Source organism: Typopeltis vanoorti, chromosome 20 (assembly GCF_054136105.1).
Source record: "Typopeltis vanoorti isolate ZY-2024b chromosome 20, IOZ_Tvanoo_1.0, whole genome shotgun sequence".
In the NCBI taxonomy this organism is placed as follows: domain Eukaryota; kingdom Metazoa; phylum Arthropoda; class Arachnida; order Uropygi; family Thelyphonidae; genus Typopeltis; species Typopeltis vanoorti.
In genome coordinates this window covers 49,151,404-49,178,857 of record NC_143568.1, presented here as the reverse complement: position 1 = coordinate 49,178,857, position 27,454 = coordinate 49,151,404, and the positions used below count along the sequence as shown (strand labels likewise).

General features: G+C 37.4%; 1 protein-coding gene across 1 annotated transcript in view; it reads right to left on the bottom strand.

The window, feature by feature from the left end:
* Positions 1–27,454, bottom strand: part of LOC150095419 (pikachurin-like) — a 497,499-nt gene that overhangs the window by 130,019 nt on the left and 340,026 nt on the right. The window contains exon 8 of the mRNA XM_090409767.1: positions 21,964–22,201. Coding sequence (XP_090265893.1) covers positions 21,964–22,201 — 238 coding nt within the window. The remainder of the gene's footprint in view (positions 1–21,963; positions 22,202–27,454) is intronic.

Here is a 27,454-nt window from a genome sequence, read left to right as displayed (position 1 = left end):
AATATCTTCAAATAATTTACAAGAACAGTTGGCCACGATTGATACAGTGAGCAATTGAAAATAGACTATATGATCCAATTTTAATGTTTATTACAAGTTAAAAGTGGTCTGAAAACATCAAGTAGTGTAGCATACCACTTGTTACCTTCCATTTTTGTAACACTACCTCTTCATATTTATCAGATATGTATCTACAGACATCTATTTAATCCACAGATTTACTATGCATTCATCATTATCATTTTTCAGAATGTACCACCATGGAATATGCAAAGGAAACTATGATGAACAACATCTCTAATCCATAATAGTTCTTCTATAATAAACTGTTATTGAAATTTGAATGGAGTAGAAAAATGTGACATCCCACATTAGAAATGTGGGATGTCACATTTCCCACCAGCTGGTGAAATGACCATGAGGTGATTATCTGGGTGGTGGCCAGGCATATGAAGACTTGTTAGGAAAGGATATATGTGAAACTAAACGCTTGTGGTGATTATTATTATTATTGTTCCGGGAAACTCCAAGGAGTCGACAGACTCATCGAGGGAGGCCCTAACATCATGTCAAGAACAACTATTCAACATTCACACAGTATCTATCATACCTTGCCTTGAACTCATTCACGGTCGTAGCACCCACAACAGACTCTGGAAGCTTATTCCACTCATTTACCACTCTCCAAGTAAAGAACCTAGCTCTAACACCCTTGTCAACCACGCTCTTGCCCAGCTTCCATGCATGGCCCCTAGTCCTCCCACCACCAGTCATATTTTCAAAAATATCTTCTGGATCAATCCTATAAAAACCCTTCAGTAATTTGAATGTCTCAATCATATCACCCCTCCTTCGCCTATTGTCCAATTTCTGCAACCCACAAATCTTCAACCTATTCTCATAAGGTTCATTCCACAGACCTGCTATCATCTTGGTCACTCGTCTCTGGACCCTCTCCACTTCCTCCCCATCACGAAGAAACCCTGGTGCCCATAGCTGGGCACAGAAGTCCAGATGGGGTCTTATCAAGGCTCATTATCAAGGCTTATTATGAGATGGCTTGGAACTATTGCATGGAATGAGGAGTTAAGCCGAAGGGAGAATGCTGCTTGGGAACTGACCAAGAGATATTGAACAACATCAGTGTGTGAATGTATTCCAAAGATCAAAAGGCTAAATCAGGTAAGGTGTCAAATGGATGAATGAAGAATTAAGCATGAAATTTGGAAGAAGAGGATCATGTGGAGACAGCACAAGATGTTAATCTTGTGCTGCCTCCAGTAATAGTAACAATCAATTGCATGAGGTGTATAAAGAGCAAAACAGAAAGGTGATTCACTTGGTAAGGACAGCAAGATTGCAGTATGATGAGAAATTAGCAAATTAGGCCAAGAAAAATCCTATGAAGTAGAAGGAAGAATGATTATGGTAAGATATTAATAGATGAAGGTTGTGGACTAATAACTGACACAGAGAACATAGTTGAGGTATTCGGTGGACAATTTATAAGGGTGTTTCATCCTCATCTGGATGAAATCATGAGAAGCTCAAGTGTAGAGGAAATATGAGAAGATGGCTTGATTGTGAGTGAGTGAGCAGGAAGTATATGAGGGATTAAATAAGTTTAATGACAACAGCACAGGTCAAAAGGGAGTGGAAAGAAGGTAAAATTGTTCCACTGCATAAAGGCGATAAAGGTGATAAAGCTGTGGCTACAAATCATAACCAATCTGTATATCTGGAGTTGTGGTTAAGGTATTGGTGAGATCAGTGAGAACTAACAGAAACTGGTTGATAATAGCAGTATTCTCTGTGATTATCAGTATAGGTTTGTTAAAGGGAGATCATGTTTTATTGACTTAGTACTATAACAAAGTGACAAATGTATTGGACAAGGGAGATGCAAAATACAGTAGTATAATTAGATTTTGCAAAACTTTTGATAGACTGCCACATGATAATCTGCTAAATAAATTCAAATAGATGAGATTGGATAACATAACTGTGAGTTGGATCAGTGACTGGCTGTCAGATAGGTATCAGAAAGCTGTATATGGGGGTGCAATATCCTGAAATAGAGGAAAGTCACTAGTGGTATGGCTGTGGCTCTGTATCAGCCACAGCCGTATACAGCTGTACACAGCCACAGAGATCTGTATCAGGGCCATTATTGTTCAGCTTGTATCTTAATAACATAAAGATAGGTTTAACTGGTGATATGCAACTATTTGAAGATTATGCAAAATTGGGGTAAACAATTAAGAGTCAAGCAGATATTGTAGCTTTACAGAAGGAATTGAATAGATTGTATGAATGGGCAGGTAAGTGGAACTGTCAGATGAATGTTGCGAATGCGATTTGCAAGGTTCTGAAATTTGGTAAGCAAAGATGGGATGCAAAGTATATACTTGGTGGGGAAACTTTGAAGGAGGTAGAGGAGATGAGAGATCTGAGAGTGGTGATGGAAAAGGACCTGAAGTTCAGGGATAACATCGCACAAGTTGTGAAGTCACCACACTGGATAATGGCAACAATGATGCAGAGGACCTTGGCATGGAGAAATAAAGAAGTTATGATTCCATTGATAAGGCTTTGATCATGTTTAATATGGATTATTGTGCACAGATTTGGTCACCTGGTTATCATAGTGATAAGGATAAGTTAGAATGGGTGCAGATTCACAAAGGTGGTAATTGGGCTTTGGAATGTGGGATGTGAAGACAGATTGAGGGAATGTAATTTGCAAAGTCTTGTGGATAGCAGAAGGAAAGAAAATATTTTTCATAGAATGGGAGAAGAAAGGTAGAAGAAGAGGCCATTCCTGTAAACTATATAAGGAGGTGAGGGGGGGGTGTGCAAAGGAATGAGGAGCAGGTTCTTTGAATGGAGAATGTGTAGGGAGTGGAATGCATTGCCTGAATATATTGTGAAGATAAACACAATGAATGAGTTTAAGGCATAGTTTGATGAGCTTTGTGTATGATAGTGTGTACCTCCCACAATAAGTCTCTGACTCCATGAAGGTCTAATGTTAATAATCATGTTTTTCCTTAGATTTTACCTTCCATTCAAAATTCTTTGCTTCTACATTTTGCAGCATCCCACTTAGCATATATTCTTTTGTTCAACCAAAGTGACTGACATTAGAAGTGGTTTTGGAGACAATTATTAGTAATGGAACTAACATAGTACTTCTTCAGGAGGATTGGATTATGTTCCTGCAGTGAGCAAATGAATAGAGCCACCTTCAGTGTCTCAAAGTACTTAGGAATTCATTTATGCACTTAGGAATCCACTAAGAGAGGGCTTTTCAGCCTTCTTACACCAAGGGCATAAAAATCATTTACCACCTAAGGACTTTCACAAACATCCTTGCCACAATAGAATTCAGACCTATGCACTATTGGCCAAAGCAGAGATGCTCAACATTCAGCCAACTAATGCAATGTAAGTGGTATGTAACTTGTATTTGTTAAGCACTGCATCTTTACCCCCCCCCCTTAATGAGAGTAGTCTGAAAAGTTCTCGGCCTAACAATGAAAAAACGAATTTATAATTTCAAAATTATTTTTATTTTCAACATAATCTCCCTTAAGACTAATACGTTTATTCTAGCGATGCTCCAGCACCATTATCCTGTCCCTGTAGTGGTTGTCAGTAAGATCTGCAAAATACTCCTCTACAGCTTCAAAAACCTCTTGATTCGAAGAAAAAATCTGACTAGCGAGGAAGAGTTTTAGTTTTGGGAAGAGATAGAAATCAGAGGGAGCCATATCTGGGGAATAGGGTGGATGTTCCAACAATTCATAGTGCAGATCCCTTAATTTTCCCATTGCCAAAACACTTTTGTGGGCAGATGCATTGTCCTGATGAAAGATGATTTTTTTTTTCTGCAAACCGTGTCTTTTGTCATGAATTTTTTCATCTAGTCTGGTTAAAAGATCAGAATAATATTCCCCCAGTTATTGTTTTGTCTTTTTCAAGATAATTAATAAACAAAATACCTTTATCATCCCAAAACACCGATGTCATGACCTTTCCTGCTGATGGAACTGACTTTTTTGGCGTTGAACAACCGGCTTCTGTCCACTGTTTGGATTATGGTGTGTAATGGTGAATCCAAGTCTCATCTATAGTAATAAATCAATGCACAAAATCAATTTTATTCTTGTTAAAACGCTCCAAGCATTGCTCAGAGATTTTCATGCGAGTGCATTTTTGATCTGCTGTGAGCGAGCGCAGCACCCATCTTGAGCAAACTTTTTCATATGCGATTCTTCATGCAAAATATATCCTACACATTCTTTTAAAATGCCTGTAGGCTCAGCAATTTCACGCACTTTGACTCGCCGGTCATCCAATACCATATCATGCACTTGATCAGTGATTTCTGTTGTTGTTATACTTTTTGGACGTCCTTCAGATGGATCACCTTCAAGGCTGGTATGGCCATGTTTAAACTTGGCAGACCTTTCTTAATTGTCGAAAATGAAGGAGAAGAGTGTCAATAAACTTTTGTGAACTTCAAATGAATTTCTTTTGGGGTTAAACCTTTTTTTACAAAGAATTTTATAACCACACAATACTCAATTTTATCCATTTCAAGTGGTCTTTTGCTTCAGACAGCTGTATAAAACAAACTACTTGATAGAATGACTTGCAATTTCACTTGGATGCTTATGACAGATGTACCAACTTAGAAAAAAAAAACTTGCCGATAATGTTGCCATCAATGGTCAAGGCCGAGAACTTTTCAGACCACCCATGTATGCCTTAAATACATGAAATTACTGCTGCTTTTGAATAGAAGAGTGTATAGCTTCCTTTTTTTTCCCCTTTTTTTTTGTAGGTTGGTTAGTTATATAAATAACTAATTCATCCCTTTTCACTCATTTAGAAGTTACAAGAGACTATCTTTAATGGCATTACAGATTTTCAAAATATAATATCAGCATTTTGAAAGTATATGTTGGAGAATATATTTTTCCATAGTACTTGATATAATATGCCTTTCCAAAAGTTTCAGAGCTTCTAGCTCTGTTTATTTCCATAATTTTCTAAAAAATTGTCTTTTAAAGCAAAGATGGCAATTGGCAATATTGGCACAATGGAAACAAATGATGGCAAGAAAGAGGTGTGAATAAAGATATGGTGGTTCTGAAGGAATGGTGTCAACTGTATTGGTGAATCTCAAGTGATAGTAGAATGTCTGATGAGAAAGAAATAATGAGAGAGGAAGTGGAAGGTATGAAAAATGAGTTGATTCATATAAACAGAAAGACTAGGAGACCTGAAAGGCTAACTGATCTGAGGCAAATAACAGTAGGTTAGAAAGTAGGTAGAGAGAAAGTTATGGGAATGTGAAAAGGAGAGGGAGAATGAGATATATTGTGGCAAAGAAAGTCAAGAAAGTACAGGAGCAGGGATATATATATATATATATATATATATATATATATATATATATAGAGAGAGAGAGAGAGAGAGAGAGAGAGAGAGAGATGAGAGTAAGGCAGATAAGAGAGAGAACAAGGAGGTAGAATGGAAGAGAGAGAGAAATAGATGCAATTGAGCAAGGAATATATAGATCTGTGAAAGAAGTGATGTATAGGGATTCAATGATTCATAGTGCACAGAACAGAATGTTAGAGGAGTGCTTGAATACAGTTACAACAGATTGTGGCTATGATAATAAAGTGAAATGAGAATGTGGATGAGAGGTTGTGATGGTTGGCATGAATGATGTGAGAGGTAGCATGAATTTGATGGCAAGAGATCTGTTGCAAAAAAGCATGTGAGGGAAGATAGCATACTGTGCAGATATGATAATGCAGAAACTGAAGAGGAGAGCAATAATAATGAATGACATGATAGAGAGCATGTAATGAAAGGGAGATCTGCAAGCTCTCTTTTGTTATATTCTTGCTATTATGTCATTTGTCTCTTCTATCTGCAAATATGTGGATGCTCCAAGCATTCCCATATTTGAAGATACAAGGAAGTGCTGAAAAGTTGATAATCACCATGTAACTTATACATTATTCTGCATATTCCCCATGAAGAGTTATACACTTCTTACAACACTGCTGCAGATATGACTTTATCATTTGTGGTAAATTTTGTTCCTTTCAAGTGTTTTTTTAAATATTCTGGGAATAGGAAATAGTCAGATAGGGCCAGGTCTGGTGAATAGGATGGGTGAGGCAGACATTGAAAGCCCAAGTTATGTATTGTCTGTTGGGTTTCGTGGGCAGGTGCGTTGTCCTGCAAAAGCAACACGCCTCTGCTCAGTTTCCTGCAGTGTTTTTCCCTCAGTATCTCTTTCAATTCCTTCAGAGCTGTTAAATAAACTGCTGCTGTAATGGTTTCACCTTTTTTGAGGTACTTGGTAAGAATTACACCATCCATATCCCAAATGACAATGGCAAGAACCCTTCCCTGCTGACTTTTGGGTTCAGAACCTCTTTGGCCATGAAGAATCTTTGTGCCTCCATTCCAATGACTGTTGTTTGGTCTCTGGGTCACAGTGATGAAGCCATATTTCATCAACAGTCACAATACTAGCCAAAAAATAAATGCCTGATTTCTCAAAATTACCCAAAATCCCTTGGGATGACAGCACACATTCTCTATTTTGATCGGCACTGAAACATTTGTGGGGACCCACTTTGCTGAGAGCCTCTGCATGTCCAGATGTTGGTAGACATGCATTCACATTCCTGCCCCCAGGTCAGGAAGATCTTTCTGACCTGGGGCATCTGTTGTGTCAGGATGCCTAGTTTTAAACTTAGCTACCCATCTGGTAGCTGTTGGATATGCTAGGGCACAGTCCCCTAAAGTCTTACACAAAGTTTGGTGAATCTCAGTTGTGGACTTTTCTTGCAGCACAAAAAACTCGACAACAGCCCACTTCTCTGTGTCTTTGAATTTCTTCAAATTCTCTGACAACATGTCTTCTTATATATCCTAAAAGAAAAAGAACAAATTATTGCAATTTGATGAAACATGGGTGGGGGAGTTTAAAGGGTTTTAAGATATGTTCTTATTTGTGGTTAAATCAGTTGCTTTAATATCCTTTTTTGTTCTAGGTGTTTATCAGAACTTTTCAGCCCCCCCCCCCTGCCAGAAGAGACTGTATGTAAAAAATGGACTGCATCTGAACATGGAGGCATATACAGGCAACTGAAGAGGTTGTTGTTGTCTGGCAAGTGAGAGTTATAAGTAGGACTTGAGTTGTCGAAGGAGATGTTAGCAGGAGATAGACTTTTATGGGAATAGTTGCTTAGGAAATGGGAGAATGTGTAGAAATATATAATAATAGGTATAGAAATAGTGACAATGCATTGCTGTTTCTTTATACAAATATCAGGAATATCAGGAACAATGGGGATGGCACTGATAGACTCAACTCATTCAAAGATTATAGTAATCAGTGAAACCTGGTTGATGGAAGATGATGTCCTGATGGGATTAGAAGTAGAAGGGCATATTTCAGCAGGAGAATTAGTAAATATAGTAAATGGGGTGGGAGTATTACTTATGATAAGTGATGAGTTGTGTCATCTTAGAATAGAGAATTTAGAAGAAAATGACAGTAATCATTTTGAGAGTATAAAGTGTGAGGTAAAGGTGGGAGGACAGGATATTCAATCTAATGTTGCTGTAAGCCAAGGAAAACAGAGGGTGATGAGCAGTAAATGTTATTATGATTATTATGTTTAGTCATAATAATAATAATAAGTCATAAAATAATAAGATAAGTTTGGCAAGTAAAAAGTGAATGATCATTATGAGAAATTTTAACTTTAGTAGCAGTATATATTTCACAGAGGACATAACATATGGTGGAATGGAATTTCAGGAATTCTTTAATGACAAATGTCTCAGGCTACAATATAGCAGAGTGAAAATGAGGATCAAACATTTTGGATTTGATTGTAATTGAGATATCATCCTTGTACCCAGTTAGTGAGATTAATCATGTAGTCTTGACTTCAAGGATTAAGAGACATGCAGAAGTATCAAGAGGAAAGAAATTTATGTGAATTATAAGTCAGGTAACTATAATAACCTTAGAAATCAGATAGGTGTAGTGGCATGGGCAGTAGTGAGATATATCAGCAATTCACGAGAACTAGTTAAGAAATGTTTGTCAGCAGCAATGGCAAATTGCATTCTTGAAGTGAAAAAAATAACAAGATTTGATATAAAGTTAATTACTAATGAAATCAAACAGGAGCTACAAAGGAAGAAGTGGTTATAAAAAAAAATATAAAGAGAAGAGTGGAGAGAGCAGTTGCATGAAGAATATAGAACTTAAGTCAGGAACTATAGAACTAGTCACAAGGAAGACAACAAATGGAACACAAGAAGAGACTAGTACTGCAATCCAAGGAGAATTCTTTCCTTATATGGACAGTAGGATGGAGGTTGGGTGACCAATGCAGGTGACATAAGCTGTTCAGTGAATATTTTATTTGAATGATTCATCCCAGAAAATCAGGTTTTATTCTTTTAGGGGAACGGGAAGAGTTCAAGGCGTAAAAGTGTGAGAAGAATGTATTTCGAACAGTAAGTTGGAAGTTTTTCCGCTTGGTTATACTATAAATTAAAGATGCCAAGAAATTATATTCTTGGTTTAATCCTTTATCCAAGTGTAAGCAAACAAAGTTTGTGCTTGTCAGGAGTGGGAACTCATATATATATATAGAGGCTAATGACCCCTTATTATTATTATTATTCAGGCCTCCATGAAGTCAAAAGACTCATCGTGGGAGGTCCCTCCTAGGAAACACAAAGTCTATCACACCACTCCTTAAACACATTGACTGTTCTCGATCCCACTACTCCATCAGGCAATGCATTCCATGATTCATATACGAGTTGCCCACTCCTGAAGTTACTTCAGGCACAGAATTTATTTGCTTACACTTGGATAAAGGATTAAACCAAGAATATAATTTCTTGGCATCTTTAATTTATTGAACAGTAAGTAATCAGAAGATCATAAGAGAGTGGGACTGGATGGGATTTTGCCATGTGTTTTAAGAAAATGTGCAAAGGAACTGACAGTTCCATTGACATGTCTATTCAGTGAAAGTTTAATTACTGGAGAAAGTGTTTTAATGGAGTTAAGAAACATAAGATGGTACCATTGCATAATCATTGTTGTTGAATGAAAGTGTCAAACTATAGATCAGTCCGTATTTCTTCTGTATTTGTTAAAATTTTGGAAAAATTAGTAAGAAATTGTATACAAAATTGAGCAAATTAAGGTAAAATTATCTCTAAGGTTCAACATGGATTTGTTACCGGGTGCTCTTGTTTCTGTAATCTGCTTACCTTTTATAGTAAAGTAACAAGAACAGTTGATGAGAGAAAGGTATATATCTGCCATTTTGTTTGACTGTGCAGAGGCATTTGACAGAGTGCTACATGATTAGCTGATATTTAAGTTGCAACATGTGGTACTCATGTTTGCAGTCTATAATATTGTCTGATGTCATATTATTATTATTATTACCACCCCAAGACCTCATGGAGTCAAAGACTCATCTGGAAGGTCCTTTTATCACACACACACACACACACACACACACACACACACACACACACACACACACACACACACACACACACACGCACACACACGCACACACACGCACACACACACACAGCTCATCATACCATGTTTTAAACACATTCAAACTCTTTGCAGACACCACATTCTCAGGCAAGGCATTCCAATCATTCACAACTCTGCACGAAAAAAACCTGCCTCTCACTCCCCTACTCACACCCTCTTTATACAGTTTCCAGGGATGACCTCTGGTTCTCCCCTGATCTCCCACTATTCTCTGTAAAACTTCTCCAGCATTGATCCTATTACAATCCCTTACCAACTTGTAGGTCTCTATCATATCTCCCCTCTTCCTCCTGTCCACCAGACTCTGCAAATTACATCTTCTCAATCTTTCCTCATACTCGACATTCCAGAGGTCAGAAACTACCTTAGTCAGTCTCCTTTCGACCCTTTCCAACATCTCTTCATCCTTCTGAAAACCTGGTGACCAAATCTGGGCACGATAGTCCATGTGTGGCCTAATCAAAGCCTTATACAACGGAACATGAATCTCCCTACTTCTACACGTCAGTGTCCTCCGCATCATTCCCAGAAGCCTTTGTGTTGTCTTCACAATTTTGATGATGTATCCCCTAAATTTTAGATCCTTATCCACTGTCACCCCAGATCTCTTATTTCCTCTACCTCCAACAATATATTCCCACCAAGCATAAATTCTGCATCCCATCTTTGTTTTCCAAATTTTAAAACCTTACATTTTGAAACATTGAATTCACATCCCCATTTCCGTGCCCAATCACTCAATCTATCCAAGTCTTTCCTATAAGGCCAGTGATACGGCATATCATTGTTGTAAAAGCAGTTTAATTATAATTAGACTCAAACTTGGAATCTTCTAATTGCAGGCTTGTACCTTGTCATAGACATAAGCAATATTTTAGTGCCTCCATAGTACAATTGAAAACAATGGGGCATGCACTCTTCAATTTGAAAATCCTTTGATTAGATTCTCATCATGATGAGAGAAATCTTTATATTGGCTTTTATAACTGAAGGCAAATTAGGGTCCTCATATAGAGGTAATAGGAATTCTTGTAGAAAGGCTTATACGTTGGTTATACATGATTACTAAATAACTTAAGGAATTCACAATATATACTAGAATATAAATTAAACTTTAATATATATTTCCAATACTTTGGCAACATCACGTTGCCATCTTTATGGGAACTTAAGATAAAGACATGTGCACGCAGACACTACAAACAGCAAATGAGGAACAAAGCGAGGAAGCTACTGTTTTTCCTAAAGTCCTGATGGTGTCCCCCTAGCAGGCTATATTAGGTATTCTTGGCCATTGGGCTGAAGTTCTCCTGATGTATGTCTCCCAAATTTGGGGCAGTCTAATGCATCCAAATTTGTTGAGATTTGGCATGTTTCTTGGGGCCGAGGCTTTCCACCGTATTCTGTGGCGTGTATCCAGAGCATGGTCTGCAAGCCCAGAGTGGTTGTTCTGGTGAAATCGGATGTAGTCCTTGTGTTCTGAGATTCTGATATTTGCTGTCCTGCCTGTTTGGCCAAAGTAGGACAATTTACAGCTGAAAGGGACCTGGTCTACACCAGGTAGGTCTAGGGGAAGTGGTTGGTCTTTAGTGGAGTGGATAAGGGATGCCAATTTTCTATATGGGTCTGTAACAAGAGGTCAAGTCATGTTTTTTTTAGGATTTTTGCAATTTTTTCCAAGGTGCCCCAGATGTAGGGAATGGTGATAGATTTAGAGTAATCTTTGTTGTGAATGGGGGGGGGGGGGGGTTGTGGTTTACTGGTTTTAATATTTTTTGGATTTTCTGGGGGGGGGGGGTAGCCATTGGCTGAGAAAGTGTTAAGGATGTGATTTAGTTCAGTGGATAGGGCATTGTCATTTGAACAGATTAGTTTAGCCCAGTTGTATAGTAGTGTCTTAATAACTCCACATTGTTGTGATGGGGGGGGGGAATTGTTGGTGAATGTATCTGCCTGTATGGGTGGGTTTTCTATAAACTGAGAAAACTATCAAAGTCGAAATAAAGTTCAATTCTATTGTGGAAATATGAAATTTCACATTTGATGCATGCACATATAAATATTTTGTATCAGAGAATATACGCAAAAGTATCGCTCACTTTAAAATTGGAGAAGGATATATAAACTAGCAGAAAATATATACATATCAATTTAAATAATAACCGTTTATTTCATTTTGTAAAGACCGATTATACAGGGAACCAACAAGGTGAAAGTGCAAAGAACAGTAGATTACGATATTTTGAAAAAACCTTAGTGATATGACATGACAAAATTAGCACAAAAATATTAAACATTGGTTCTCCAAGGTAACGGCAATATTTAAGTGAAGAAAGTATGCAAGGATTTATATTTTGTCCTGGAATTATAAACTGTACAATAAAAAGAGAAAATAAAAATAATTTCTATATTTTTAGCCTCTCTAATATAACTAACAGTCAAATTGCCCAGCATAAAACAAAGAACTGCTTTCCTTGTTATAGAGAACTGAGACTCAGCTTCGTGAGATAATCTGTTTAAGTGTTCTCTACGGTGTGAAGGATTATTGCACCTTCTAAAGGACAGAATAGTCAAACTGCACTTCTTATCCATGTTCTTTAAACAGGTGTATTGAATCGTATCCAGATTTAGCTGGACGTATATATACATCCTGGCCGGTTGGAGGGTTAAGCATGTTAAGAAGGAGAGGAGTGTATCAGAGTCATGTGGCCAAATAGCGAACACATCATCAACGTAGCAAAGCCATATGGTAGGTTTTTGTGGGGCAGAGTTTAAGGCTTTCTCTTCAAAAAGTCTCCATAAAGAAGTTGGCCAAGGGTGGGGAAAGTGGTGAACCCATGGCTGTCCCCTCTATCTGTTTGTAGAATTTTCCCTGCCAAACGAAATAGGGCTGAGATATCAGGAGGAAATTTAGCTTGGATTAGCTCTAAGATTTCCTTGAGTGGGACATTTGTGAATAAGGAGGAGACGTCAAAGCTGACCATTATGTCAGTATGTTGGAGTGTAACGGTTTCTACACTGGCTTTGAAGTGGGCTGAGTTTTTTATGTGTGATGGTGTGTTGCCAGTATAATGTGTGAGCGCTTTGGCTAAATGTTTAGCTAATTTGTACATTGGGGAATCAATGAAATCCACTATGGGACGTAACAGCACATTTTGTTTATGTATCTTTGGGAGCCCATATATAAGGGGGGGGGGTCTAGAATTAAATGGTTTTAGTTTGTTAATAACTTCCACAGGCCAAGAAGTGACCTTCTTAAGGAGCCTATGGAGGTTTCTAATTTGTGAGTTGGTGGGAATTGTATTCAATAGGGAGATAAGTAGCCCAATCTAATAACAAAGCATTACGCCTACCTGTGTAGTCAGTTTGGTTGAGTACCACGGTGGCATTCCCCTTATCCGCTATGGTGATTACTGTTTCTTTGTTTTTCTTCATTTCCTGTAGAGCCTTATATTCACTATTGGATATGTTGGTTTTTGGTGTTCTTGCTTTGGTGAGAACACAGGCTACATCCACTCTAATATTGTTAGCGATGTGGTTTGGAAGGTGGTGGATCCCACATTCAATCTGGATCATTATTTCCTCAGCCAGTATTTTTCTAGGAGCAATGCCGAAATTGTGGCCACGTGAAAGAGCGTTGAGTGCTTCAGGCTTCAAAATAACTGAAGAAAGGTTGACTACAGTGATGGTTGATAGTTTTGGTTTGGAAGGTGAGTTCTTTTTTAATTTATCAAATTTGTTGATATGTCGGCTCCGTATTTTCTCAAATTCTTTATCTGCCGCAGTGCACGAGACATCATGTAGAATTAACCAAAGTTCGTGATTTAGCGTGGTGGAAAGCTCTTCCTCTAGCACCAGAATAGCTTTGTTTGCATCAGCATTCTCCTAGCTGACGCAAACAAAGCTATTCTGGCACTAAAGTTATTTAGTAAAGAGGTAATAGGGTTCACCCCCTCCTCCCAAAACTTGGATTTTTTTCCCCTACTACAAAACAGGCAAACCAGAGGAGAACATATGCAAATAACACACAGAAATAGGACATGGTATAGATAGATTATGGATCATGTAGTGTAGAATAACTTTCAGTGATGAGTACTGGGATATCACAAAGACACATGTAATAATAATAATAATTGCTCACTATTTATTGTATTTTGCAAATCTGAAAGAGTGAAGACTGTTTTAAATTAATTTTAAACAAAATAAATTTGCTTTAAACATACTAAAACTACTTCAGAGAACTTTGAAATGTCACAAACAGCAATCATTATGAAAATTTGGCATCCAAAGAAAGACAGGCAAGTGAGGTTATGATGATCTTTTCATCGGAGTGTGAAGGAGATGGACAAAAGAATTTTGTTCCTACAATTCAAACTCTTAACTAACAGTTGCAGCAATTTTTTTTTCACTTGCTCAGACAGGAAGTTATATATGATAAGAAATTATATTCTTATTTTAGTTCTTTAACCAACTGTGAGCAAACAAATGTGGTGTGTGTGTGTGTGTGTGTGTGTGTGTGTGTGTGGTATCTTCACAACTGGGCTACTTGTGTATAGAAGCTGGTGATTTCACATCATATTATTACCTCAGTATCGCATAATACCCCTCTTTTGGATATGTATTTTTGTAGAAAGATTTTTCACTCAGTTATAAATTAAATTAAACCTCCCAAGAAATTAAATTCTTGTTTAATCCTTTAACCAAGTGTGAGAAAACAAAGTTTGTGTATGAAATATCTTCACGTTTGCTTATACTTGGATAAAGGATTAAACAAGAATTTAATTATTTGGGAAGTTATTTAAGTTAAGGGATATTACATCCCATATTGTTTCATAGCCGAATAAGAAACTCAAAGAGTTTCGTGCCGAATACAGGAACTATATAAAGTTCGGCGAGTCCAAGCGTAAGCAAATACCTGGATAGTCCATATGGTAGTGCAACATGGGGAAACTCATAGTAAGGGTGGAGCAAGCTCCAATCACTGTTCTTGGTATTTACTCATAATGTGTAAATTATGATGTGTAATTTATACATTATGAGTAAATACCAAGAACAGTGATTGGAGCTTGCTCCACCCTTACTATGAGTTTCCCCATGTTGCACTACCATATGGACTATCCAGGTATTTGCTTACGCACATTATGAGTAAATACCAAGAACAGTGATCGGAGCTTGCCCCACCCTTACTATGAGTTGCCCCATGTTGCACTACCATATGGATTATCCAGGTATTTGCTTACGCTTGGACTTGCCAAATTTTATATAGTTCCTATATTCGGCATGAAACTCTTTGAGTTTCTTATTCGGATATGAAACAATATGGGATGTAATATCTCTTAACTTAAATAATTTCACGTCACCGAATTGAAGCCTTTGGCTCTTCATATAATTAGTAATTTCTTGGGAAGTTTAATTTGACATGTGTTTTGCTATGTATGATGGAAAGAATTACAGTCACAGACTTTTGTTTGTCACACTTGGGTTAAGAACTGAAACAAGAATATAAGCTGTTGTCAACTATAACTTACTTTCTCATCAAGTGAAAAAATCTTGCTATAACTATCTCTCATCCAAAATATTTTAATAATACGATGACACACTGTTTTGGTACTTGATATATTGTTGTAAACTTGATTTGGTTCTTCCTCTGTGTAGCTCCAATTATTTTAATGGATTTTTTTTAAAAGTTGTTTGGGGGGGAGGGGGAAGATGTTTACCCAAAGAGCTGGTTTCTTCCAGCATGCATTATTATTATTATTATTACGTGACACCTCCAAGAAATCCAAAGACTCATCAACGATAAGAGGGCACCTACTCTACAACTTTCCATCTCAACCACTCAATTCAGCATTCTAGCAAACTGCAACTACCATCATCATTTACACCAACAGCATTAGCTGTCCACCACAACTAGTATTTTCACAGACAGTCGCAAACATCCATGCCCATGGTGAGATTCAAACCCACAGCCTTTTGGGAGAGTGGATACTCTAACCACTCGGCCAACCAGGCTGGGCTTAGTAACTTTCTAGGTATATATCTCTCAATGATTTAAAGTTGTTCAAGGGATACTTACCCAGAATGCAAAATAGTTTCTGCTAGCTAGTCATTCACTGGCTTGGGATTGGCTCCTGCATAGTTATGGGCTTGATCGTCCACTATTTTAGTCTAGTTTCAGCATGTGGTGGGTTTTCACCTGCTCTTAAGTAAGAATAGGTTCAGCATGTAACAGATTTTGCTTTATACTGCTTAAAGATAAGACTTAATACAGTGATGGGTCTTGCCTATGGCTGTGTAGTGCTGTTACTTGGCACAGTACTGTCAGGCTGTACATGGATCATGGAATGATTCAGGTTTAGGAGTATGTGAGAGTGATCTTTTTAGATCACTCAGTTTTTTCGAAACTCTCAAACACATTGAAGAAAATTATTAAAGATCAGAACATCTAGGTAGTGATCCTTCCCATAATGCATTGCAATATACACATTTTGTACATTATTGGATACTGAGGTAATTTCATATGAATTCATCAGCCTCTTTATACAAGTGGCTTAGATGTAAGGATACTTTGTGTGTAAAATTTTTTTTGCTTCTCTTTTATTTTAAAGGATAAAATAAATAAAATAAAGAATGAAATGTATGATCAAATTAGCCAAGCAAATAAGAAAAGAGTGATCATTATGGGCAATTTTAATTATGGCAATATACACTGGAATGATGAGATAGCAACTGGAAGTAAAGAAAATGAGTTTCTTGAGTTTTTGAGGGATAACTACCTCAGACAGTATGTAACAGAGGGCATATGAGGATTGAGGGTCTTAGATTTGGTCATCTCATCAGAGATTTAACACCTCATTTAATTATAAATGAGGTATTAAATCACCCACCAATTAGTGACAGTGACCATGAGTTGATTACCTGGGTGGTTGCCAGCAGTGTGAGGACCTCTGTGAGAAAGGGTATACGTGAAATTACAAAGGGGGGGGGGTGATTATGAAGAGCTCAGGAGACAGCTTGTGGGTGTAGCATGGAACGAGTTAGTTGGAAAAGAGATCAAGCAGCTTGGGGATGGGGGGTATTTACAAACTATCTAGTAGAAGCAATGTCTAGATGTATTCCAAGGGTTAGAAGTTAAATAAGGTAGGTGTGAAATGGATCGATGAAGAGATTAAGCATGCGATACAGAGAAAAAAGGCATTATGGAGGCAGCATAAGAGAAGTGGTAATAACCAATTCCATAAGGATTACAAAGACCAGGCAAGGCAGGTGACTTGGTTGGTAAGAGTAGCAAAAGTGAGGTATGAACAGCAGTTAGCTAATGAAGCCAAAAAGAATCCTAAGGAGTTCTTTCAATATGTAGCCAGCATAAGAAAGAATGATTATGGAAGGATGACATTGATTGGAGAAAATGGTATACAGACAGCTGTTAAAGAAGATGTGGTGGAGATATTTAATGATCAGTTCATAAAGGTATTTCAATCTTGTGAATGTGACTTCATGGAGAGATTGAGAGAGTAGTTGATGATAGGGAGGAGAGACTGACTGTAAGTGAGCAACAGGTGTATGGGGAGTTGAGCAAACTAGATGATAATAAGGCTGTTGGACTTAATAATATATCACCACGTATTCTGAAGGAATGTGCCAGGGAGTTGACACCAGCCTTGACATTTTTTTTTAATACGAGTCTTGCACTGGTTCCTAAGGAGTGGAAGGAGGGCAAGATTGTGCCACTTCATAAAGGAGGTGATCGAACTCAAGCATCAAACTATAGGCCTATCTGTGTGTCAGGTGTTGTGGTTAAGTTGTTGGAGAAGCTTGTGAGAACTAGGATGCAGAATTGGGTTGACAACAATGGTATTATCTTTGATGGACAGCATGGATTTGCAAAAGTGAGGTCATGTTTTAGTAATCTACTTACTTATTACAATAAGGTGACTGCTTCCTTGGACAGAGGAGAAGGGTTGGATATTAGATTAGTGCATTGGATTGGAGACTGGCTATCTGATAGGTATCAAGAGGTTGTGTATGGGGGAGCAATATCCAGGAAAAGGAAACTCACTAGTGGTGTGCCTCAGGGGGTCTGTTTTAGGGCCATTACTGTTTAACTTGTATATTAATGATATTGGTGAAGATTTGGATGGAGATATTCAGTTGTTTGCAGATGATGCAAAGTTGGGACAAACCATGAAGAGTAGAGAAGATGTTGTGGCCTTACAAGAAGACTTGAATAAATTGAGTGATTGGGCATGGGAATGGGGATGTGAGTTATTATTATTATTTAGCAAAGTTATTTAGTAAATTATTATTATTATTAAGATAATAATAATAATTATTATTAACTCCAGAGAGTCAGAGACTCATCAAGAAAGGCCACATACTACACACACCAGCTATCATATTTATTCTTGAATTCATTCACACTGCTTGCACTCATAACATCCAAAGGCAATCCATTACAATCATGCACCACTATCTGAGAGAAAAATCTGGCCCTCATACTCTTCTCGGCTGCCTTTATTCTCATCTTCCAAGGATGCCCTCTCATCCTTTCCCCACCCTCCATAAACTGAAAAATTCCATCAGTTGAAATCCTGTATGACCCTTTCAAAAGTTTGTAAGTCTCAATCATATCACCCCTCTTTCTTCTGTTTGCTAGTGTCTGCAGTCTACAGTTATCTTTTGAGTTGTATTTGCAATCTTTGCCACATGGCCCCTGAACTTCAACTTCCTATATATTAACACTCAAAGATCATTAGCCTCATCAGTTTCTTCTAGCCTAATCCCACCAATATAATATGACATTGGATATCTAATCCTGATGAAGTGAATGACATTTACTGACATTGAACTGACACCCATTTTCCCATGCGCACAATTCCAGCCTATTCAAATCATTCTGCAAGTACTGCATATCAGCAGCATTCCTGATTATCCTACCTATCTTTGCATCATCAGGAATGTCGCTTGTCAAATCCTTTCCAATATCATTAATGTACATATCGAATAACAGTTGACCAAGCACTGATCCTTGTGGTACACCACTTATTACCTTAAATCTTGCAGACTCAGATCCCCCCCGTATGTCACTTTTTGATATCTGTCAGTCAGCCATCCTCTTATTCATGCTAATATTGTATAACCCAAACCCATTTTCTCCAATTTATGCAACAGTTTTCAATGCTATATTCTGTCAAAAGCCTTAGCAAAATCCAAAAGTATCATGGTGTATCCATTCCCCTTGTCTAGTTCAATGATAACATTTTTATAGAATGTGAGCAAGTTGCTAAAACATGACCTTCCCTCAGTAAACCTATATTGTTCACTGAAAAAGTAGAGATTCACTGTCAACCCATTTCTGAATGCAGGCCCTAACCAATTTTTCCAAAATCTTCACCACCACTCCTGAGATACTGATTGGTAGATAGTTGGATACATCGGCCTTTGCACCACCCTTGTGTAATGGAATTACGATACATTCCTTCCATTCCTGCTGAATCTTCCCTGTTCTGCGACTCATTAAACATCCTGGCCAGTTCAGCTGAACACGCTTTCAGCACATGTGCTGATATACCACAGTCTCTATTGCTGAATTCTTATTCAATTTGTGCAAGAGTTCTAATACCTTGACCTCATGCACCTGTGTTTCTTCATTTAGTGATGAGGTAACAGTGAGCTCAATGTTGCATTCACCAGGTTGATAGCTTTTAAAAATGGGTACTCATTAATTGAACAACCTCTTCTACATCTGTAACCCTAATGCCATCTGGATTTAGAAGAGTTATTCTTTCATATTCATTCTTTCTTTTACTTGCAGCATATCGATAGAATTCTTGTGGGTTGTCTTTAGCATGCAGAGCCAGTTTCTTTTCATACTCAGACTTTGCTTTCCATACAACAGTTGTGACTATTCTAGCCTGCTGCTTGTAACGTTACGGACGTCATCCTTATTCAAACTGTATTCCCTCCACATTGTCCTTTTCTTACGAATCTCTTGCTTAATAGATTACACATCCATTTGACTCCTACTCTATTTATTCTTCGAACTCTCAGGACACATTCTGATATCGCATCATTTAAGTATTGTTTAAATGCTTCCCATGCACTGTCAATATTCTTTCCATCCAGCAACAGATCCCATTCCACTGAACTCAGTATACTCCTCAGTTGGTCATAATTTCCTGCTTTGTAATTCAGCATTTAACCTTTTCTGAATGAAACATTCAAAAACTTAGTCACTTCCTAAGTGAGTACCGCATAATCACTGTCAGCAACTGGAGGCAGAATAGTTACGTCTTTAACTGAAATGCCCTCTGACACTATCAAATTGATGGCTTCAAACTCACTGCCACATGAAATATTGTTAGTAGTATTACTACAATCATAGGTCTCAACTCTAACTGGATTTAAGTCATCTGATATCATTAGCGCTATGCCCCTTCCTCTCTATCCTTCCTAAAAATATTGTACCCATGACACTCGATACCAGTTAGTAGGTCTGATTCTGATAGCCAGGTCTCACTAATACCTACAATCTGAGGGCACAACATATTGACTAAGGCAGTGAACTATTCCTTTCTTTCTGATACTCCTAGCATTCGTGTACAGACATAATAATCTACCTGTTTGTTATTTTGTATTGTCTTGTCTGCAGTCTGTCTGACACAGTTGCAGATTTCTATTATTCTCTAATGCCTTACACATGTAGATGTCTTTGCACACATATGATTGGTCCGAACAGGATGAACACAAACCCGAAATCGTTCTCGCCTCGTCAACATTTCCATGATAAAGCCCATTCCCGTCATTAACACAGATATATAACATTGTCACTGTTACACTCACATTCACACCATTCCTCCCTTTATAATTTAGTTTCCCTAACTCTCTGTGTTAGGTCTCATACCAGTTATTAGTTTTTCTAGACTCCTGATACCAAATGCATTCAGGCGTAGGCCATTCCTCTTATACAAATCCAATCTTCTCTCAAACTCACTCCACACATCTAATAACTCACATCCATTCCTTCTACATAGTCTACGCATCGAATCGTTTGCCATCGTAGCCCTTCTTTTTAATTCATTTTTATCATAGCTAGTGTCTGCAGCCTACAAATTCTCAATCTGTCTTCATAATTAGTATTGCACAATCCTGATATCATTTTTAACCCTCTCCTTCGTACTCTCTCCAATATATCAGAATCACAACGGAAACCCAGAGACCAGACCTGCACACAATAGCCCAAGTGAGGTCTTATGCTTGGTGAGGATATAGTTTCGGAGGTGGAGGAAGTAGACTTTGGGTCTCTTAGTGGGTAAGTATAATAAAATTTTAAATGTAATAATTTTTGGGGTTGATAGTGGATAAGGATCTGAAATTTATCGGACACATAGCCAAAATTGTGAAGACAACACAAAGGCTTCTGGGAATGATGTGGAGGACACTGACATGTAGAAGTAGGGAGATTCTTGTTCTGTTGTATAAGGCCTTGATTAGGCCACACATGGACTATTGTGCCCAAATTTGGTCACCTGGTTTTCAGAAGGACGAAAAGATGTTGGAAAGGGTCCAGAGGCAACTGACTAGGGTAGTTTCTAACCTCTGGAATGTTGAGTATGAGGAAAGATTAAGATGCAATTTGCAGAGTCTGGTCTCTGGGTTGACAGGAGAAAGAGGGAAGATATGTTAGAGACCTACAAGTTAGTAAGGGGTTGTTATAGGATCAATGTTGGAGAGGTTCTACAGAAAATAGTAAGAGATTGAGGAGAACCAGAGGTCATACTTGGAAACTGTATGAAGAGGGTGTGAGAGGCAGCTTTTTTTCATGCAGAGTTGTGAACGAATGGTATGCCTTGCCTGAGAGTGTGGTGTCTGCAGAGAATTTGAGTGTGTTTAAAGCATGATATGAGCTGTGTATATGATAAAAGGACCTCCCAGATGAGTCTTTGACTCCATGGGGTCTTGGGTAATAATAATAATAAATTCTTTGTAAAGTATAATTTAGTATTCTCAACTAACAGGATTACTTGGTAATCCTTTGTTTAAAAAGGGATGTTTATTCAAATTGAGTAGAAGACTGAAAAACCAATTGCAATATTTGTTTTTCTGTCAGTCTGTATGAACACCAACTAGGTTAGAACAACTTCAGGTATCTAGGCCATAGCCATCCTAGACTTTGGTCTCTTAGTGGGTAAGTATAATAAAATTTTAAATGTAATCATTTTTGAACATTTTAAACTTATGTATTCTATAAACTTTATATTTGTTGCAAAATAGTATTAGTTTCCTAATTAACAGAAACAATTTCATATGATTCTTACCTTATTACAGATGCTCCTGTTCCAAGATCAAATCTAAAGTCTACGTAGCTGTTAACAAGGTTGATAGAAAGAAAGTCACCAGTGCCATCCATTTTATAGCCATTATAGAAGAGAACTCCATCAGGTTTATGTGGTTTAAAAACTATTAAGATTTCTAGAAAAGATAAAACTGAGTTTCCTAAACCTGGATATTGAAGGTAAGAAGATCCATTGAAGGAAGGAACTATGACTTCAAGTGCTAGAAAAAAATAATAATGAATAAAAATACATTACATGTGTATGTGATATTGACAAAAAACATACCTGGATATTCCTAAAAAAGGACAGATGATAACCATTTTTCATAAACTTCAGATTTAGTTTATTATTATTATTATTATATGACACCTCCAGGGAGTCCAAAGACTGATCGAGAGAGAGCACCTACTCTACAACTCTGTCTACTCTACAGCTCATTCTAACCACAACTACACCAATGCCATCTATCACCCACCACCACCACCACTAGTATTTCCGCAGACAATCACAAACATCCATGCCCATAGCGGGATTTCAAAGATATTAATTACTACTGAACTTATGCTAGGCCCAAAAATATCATAAAATTGAAAATGTTGTGGAAAGTGAAGAACAAAGAATTGCAAAGGGATGAATTTATATATATTTAAAACATAAATTAGTAAAAATATAATACAAAAAAAAAGTTTCAATATTGGAAAAAATTGCCACATAAGCAGAACACAAAAAAAATCCAGTAAAGCATTTTATTCCCTTATAGGGAATAAGCCAGGCTGTTTAGCCCTAACTTTTTTGGGGACTCAGGGGAGGAAGTTCAGTTTCCACTGGTAGTAAATCAGTGATAGCTGACCAACGACTATAACTAATTATAAACAACATTCGGTAAAGAGATAGCAAACAGCACAATAAATATATTGTATTATAATATTTATATTATTTGCATTATATATTTATTTTATAAACATATAACACAAATTTGTATTATATATTTATTGTATTATCTGCCAAAGATGGCAGATAATATAATAAATATATTGTATTAAGGTTAGGGACCATGAGATGGTTCCTAACCTTAATACAATATATTTATTTTGTCTGAAGTAGTGTGGGTTCTATGGTTGATTTTCTCGAGTTTAACCTGAATTTCTGGAAGAAAAAACCTGTTTGCACAAGGCAGAGATCAAATAACTCAGGAACTGGTCGAAGACAAGGTCAGAAAAAGTTCCTCTAGTGGGTGACTAGGTTTAAACTGAGAATGGCTTTCTTCGGTCACCCTATTGCAATGGGTGCAGATGCCACATTCACAGGGCTACACATGCCCTATAAGCAGAAAACATAATACAAAAATCAAATTACATAATAACAACATATGTTGGAAAATATTATTACTTAATAGCATCAGAATTTTCGGCCATATTTTGTGATCATTCTCAACAAATAGGAAAAGGAGATAAAACAAATAGAATTCCAGTTAAATTAAAATGTGCATTGCAATGCATCATATTAATTGCAAGTGAAAAGTGCCATCTATAAACTATTATAATTCACAGAAACAACATCAACAAAAAAAATTAACAAAAAATTAATGACTTAGGGAAAAAACGAGGAGAATTACTAAAGATAATTGCCAGCCTGCTGGTCGAGTGGTTAGTGTATCTGCTCTCCAGCCAAAATGCTGCGAATCCCACCATGGACCTGGATGTTTGTGATTGTCTGTGGAAATACCAGTGGTGGATGGTGTAGTTGCAGTCAGTTGGTGGAGACAGAGTTGTAAAGCAGGTGCCCTTCCTCGATGAGCCTATGGATTCCCTGGAGGTGTCAAATAATCATCATCATTACTCAAGGGGTGTACAGGATATGACAGTACTACATGAAAAAATTACATCATTACTAACTTCCTATCTACAATTTTCCTCCAAATCAGTCTGTTACTTGTCGACTCCAACACTATCAGATCTTATATTTCTATCGTCTAAGGCACTTTGTACCGTATCAATCCACCTATATCTTGGTCTTCCTCTGGGTCGTTTTCCTGCCAACCTGGCAGAGAACACTTGTTTTGCTAATCTTTCCTCTCCCATTCTATTTAAGTGGCCATACCACCTGAGATTAGCTCTGCTAATGCATTCCTGGATGCTGACAATGTCAAGTTCTTTCCTAATATCCTCATTTTTAATATGATATTGCCATTGATGCCATCTGTTCACGCCTATAATCTTTCTCAGGACTCTTATATCTGCGGGTCTAGTCTTTGGTCAAGTGTTTTACTTCTGACCCAGCTCTCAGATCCATAAGTTAAAACTGGTTTGAACACTGACTTGTATACAGCTAATTTAGTGTTCCGGCTAATTTCTCTCTTATTCCATATGAATTTATTCAATTGACTTCCCACCATACCAGCTTTGCTGATTCTCTATTTCTATATTTAATTTACCATCTTCAGTAAAAATTGTGCCTAAGTAGCTGAAATGTTTTACTTGTTCCACAGGTTCTCCATTCACAACACAGTTGACATTTTCAATGATTCTGCCTATTTTCATTGTCTTTGTCTTTTTATTGCTGACCTTCATACCATATCTATTACAACAGCTATTCAATTTAGTCAGAGAATCTTGCAGACTTGTAGCGGATTTATTTAGAAGTATAACATCATCCGCATAAAGCAAAGAGCTGACATTAACATCTCCAATTTTGATATCAGGTTTAATACCACTTTCCTTCATAATGTGATCCATATAGATAATGAATAACAGAGGGGATAATGTAGGTCCTTGTCTCACACCAGATTTAACATTAAACCATCTTCCTGTACTTCCTTCAATTCTAACTGCTGACTTACAACTCAAATAAAGACTAAGTATTGCTTGATATAATGCCCCATTGACACCATATAACTGCAGCATATTGAATAGCTTCTGTCTTGGCACCTTGTCATATGCCTTTTCCAAATCGACAAAACTTAAATACAGATCTTTATTATATTCCCATGCTTTCTCGACTATTTGTCGTAAAGTGAAGATCTGATCCTGACAGCCTCTATTTGGCCTGAATCCAGCTTGTTCTTCACCAAGCTTTTCTTCCACAATTCTTCTCAACTGTTTCTCAAGTATACTGGCATAGATCTTGCCAGGAACACTCAGTAGGGAAATACCTCTGTAATTCTCACATTCAGTTTTATTTCCCTTTTTATATATGGGTACTATGAGAGTTCTACTCCAATCATCGGGAATTCGTCCCTCTGTCCAGGCTTTCTGAACTATGCAGTGCAGCCACTGTAAGACTTTTATACCACCATACTTCAGCATTTCTGGTCGAATATCATCTACTCCTGCTGCCTTTCCACATTTCAAACCTTTGATGACTTTTTCTACTTCAAGTATGGATATGTATTCCTGACTGCATGCCTGGTTAATGTTTTTTATCACTGTGCTGTCATCACTGCTTGTTTCATTTAGCAGTTTTTCAAAGTAATTACTCCATACTTCAAGGATATCTTTTTCTCCTGTTTTCATGTCACCTTTATCATCTCTAACTCCTTTTACAGCACTCTTTCCTCCATTCCTAAGTTTCTTCAACAACCTGCAGAATATTTTGCCACCTTCTTGATATTTATTTTCTATATTCTTGCCAAAGTCCTCCCATGACTTTTGTTTAGCTAGTTTTACACACTGTTTAGCTTTCTTACATTTGCCTCTGTATTCTGTAAGAGTAAAAGCTGACTTATTTGCCAGGAACTTTTGATATGCTTTCTTCTTTTCCTTCACTGCCTCTTTAACTTCCTGTGTCCACCAGGGAGTTCTGATTTTTTTTATCCTTGCACACAACCTCACCACATGCCTCTCTGGCAGAATCAGCCAATGTTTTCTTCAGAGTTTGCCACTGAATCTCCAAGGTTTGATTCCTGTTCTCAAACTCTTTCATTTTCTTTTCAATAATCTTTCTGTATTTTAGTCTACAGTTCACATCTGAGAGCTGCTCAACTTTTATTCGCTTTAAAACTTTCTTACATGTTATTCTTTTCAATATGAAATTCAATTTTATCCTACTCAAGACTAAATAGTGATCACTTCCAATTTCAAATCCTCTGTACACTCTGGTGTCCTGCACCAGGGAGAAGACATCACTATCAACAATAACATAGTCAATGAGACTTTTCTTATGCCTAGCCTCTTCTCTCCATGTGAATTTGTGCACATTTTTATGTTGGAACATGGTGTTAGTAATAACCAGTCCCTGTCCTGAGCAGAAATCCAACAGATATTTGCCATTATTATTAGCTTTGCTCTTTTGTCAAATAATAATAATAATAATAATAATAATATAATAATAATAATCTCCCAAACTTGGGAAGCCTCATATTCATTTTTGTTAAGATTTGATACTTTGAAAATAGGGCTATTTTCGAAGTATTTTAGTGATGATATTTTCTTGCGCTGCCAGTAGAGCAGATTTTCTTTCTAAACTCATCATTTGTTAGGTGTGAGCGGTATATTCTAAAGTTTTCTACAGTACTTCATCTAAGCTTATTCTTATCTGCCTTAAGCAATGTTCAAGATAAATTCATTATTTGTTATGTGTGATGTGTGTGTGTGGTATCTTCAAAAGTTTTCTACAGCACTTCATCTAGAAGGCCAAGATCTTATTCTTATCTGCCTTTAGCAATGTCTCTCACATCCTTATAGTCAGATAGAGTTAACAAGAATGCCAACAAGTTAGTCTTGTAGTTATTATTATTCCCAGACCTCCACCCCCATGGAATCATCATGGTAGATAACTATATCACATACACACAGACATACCATGTCTTAAATACATTCAAATTCTCTGCAGACACCACACTCTAGGGATGCATTCCAATCATTAACCACTCTCCACACAAAAAACTTGCTTCTCACTTCCTTCTGGAGGGGAATTTCAAGAAGAATGCATCTTCCTTTTGCATCCTAAACTTTTTCTATGGGACTGAGATCTAGAAGAGCATGCTGGCCACTCGATTTGATTAATATCCTTGGTCTCCAGAAGTATCTCCACTGCTCATGCATGATGTGGATTGCCATTGTCACCCATAAAAAGGAATTCTTTGCCTACAGTGCCATGGAACAATTGAACATGATGTTGAAGAACTTCATTGCAATATAGTTCATCAGTCATAGTCCCTTTTTCCAGCACTTGTAGCTCAGTGTGTCCATTAAGAAGAATGGCTCCCCACACCATCATCCCAGCACTGCCATATCTATCCCTTTCAAGAACATTCTCACGATGGTAAGAAGTATCTTTTCATGGATCAAGTGTCATCTAGAATCGGAGGAAAGACTAAAATGACTCTAAAGAGTCATTTGAGTCCATTGGTGTACATTAGCCCACTGGTGTCTTGTCCAATTTTTATGGATATAACACCACTGATAATGTGCTCTACAATGAGAGCTGTGGATAAAGGAATGCAGACTACAGGCCTTCGGGCATAATAGGCCTA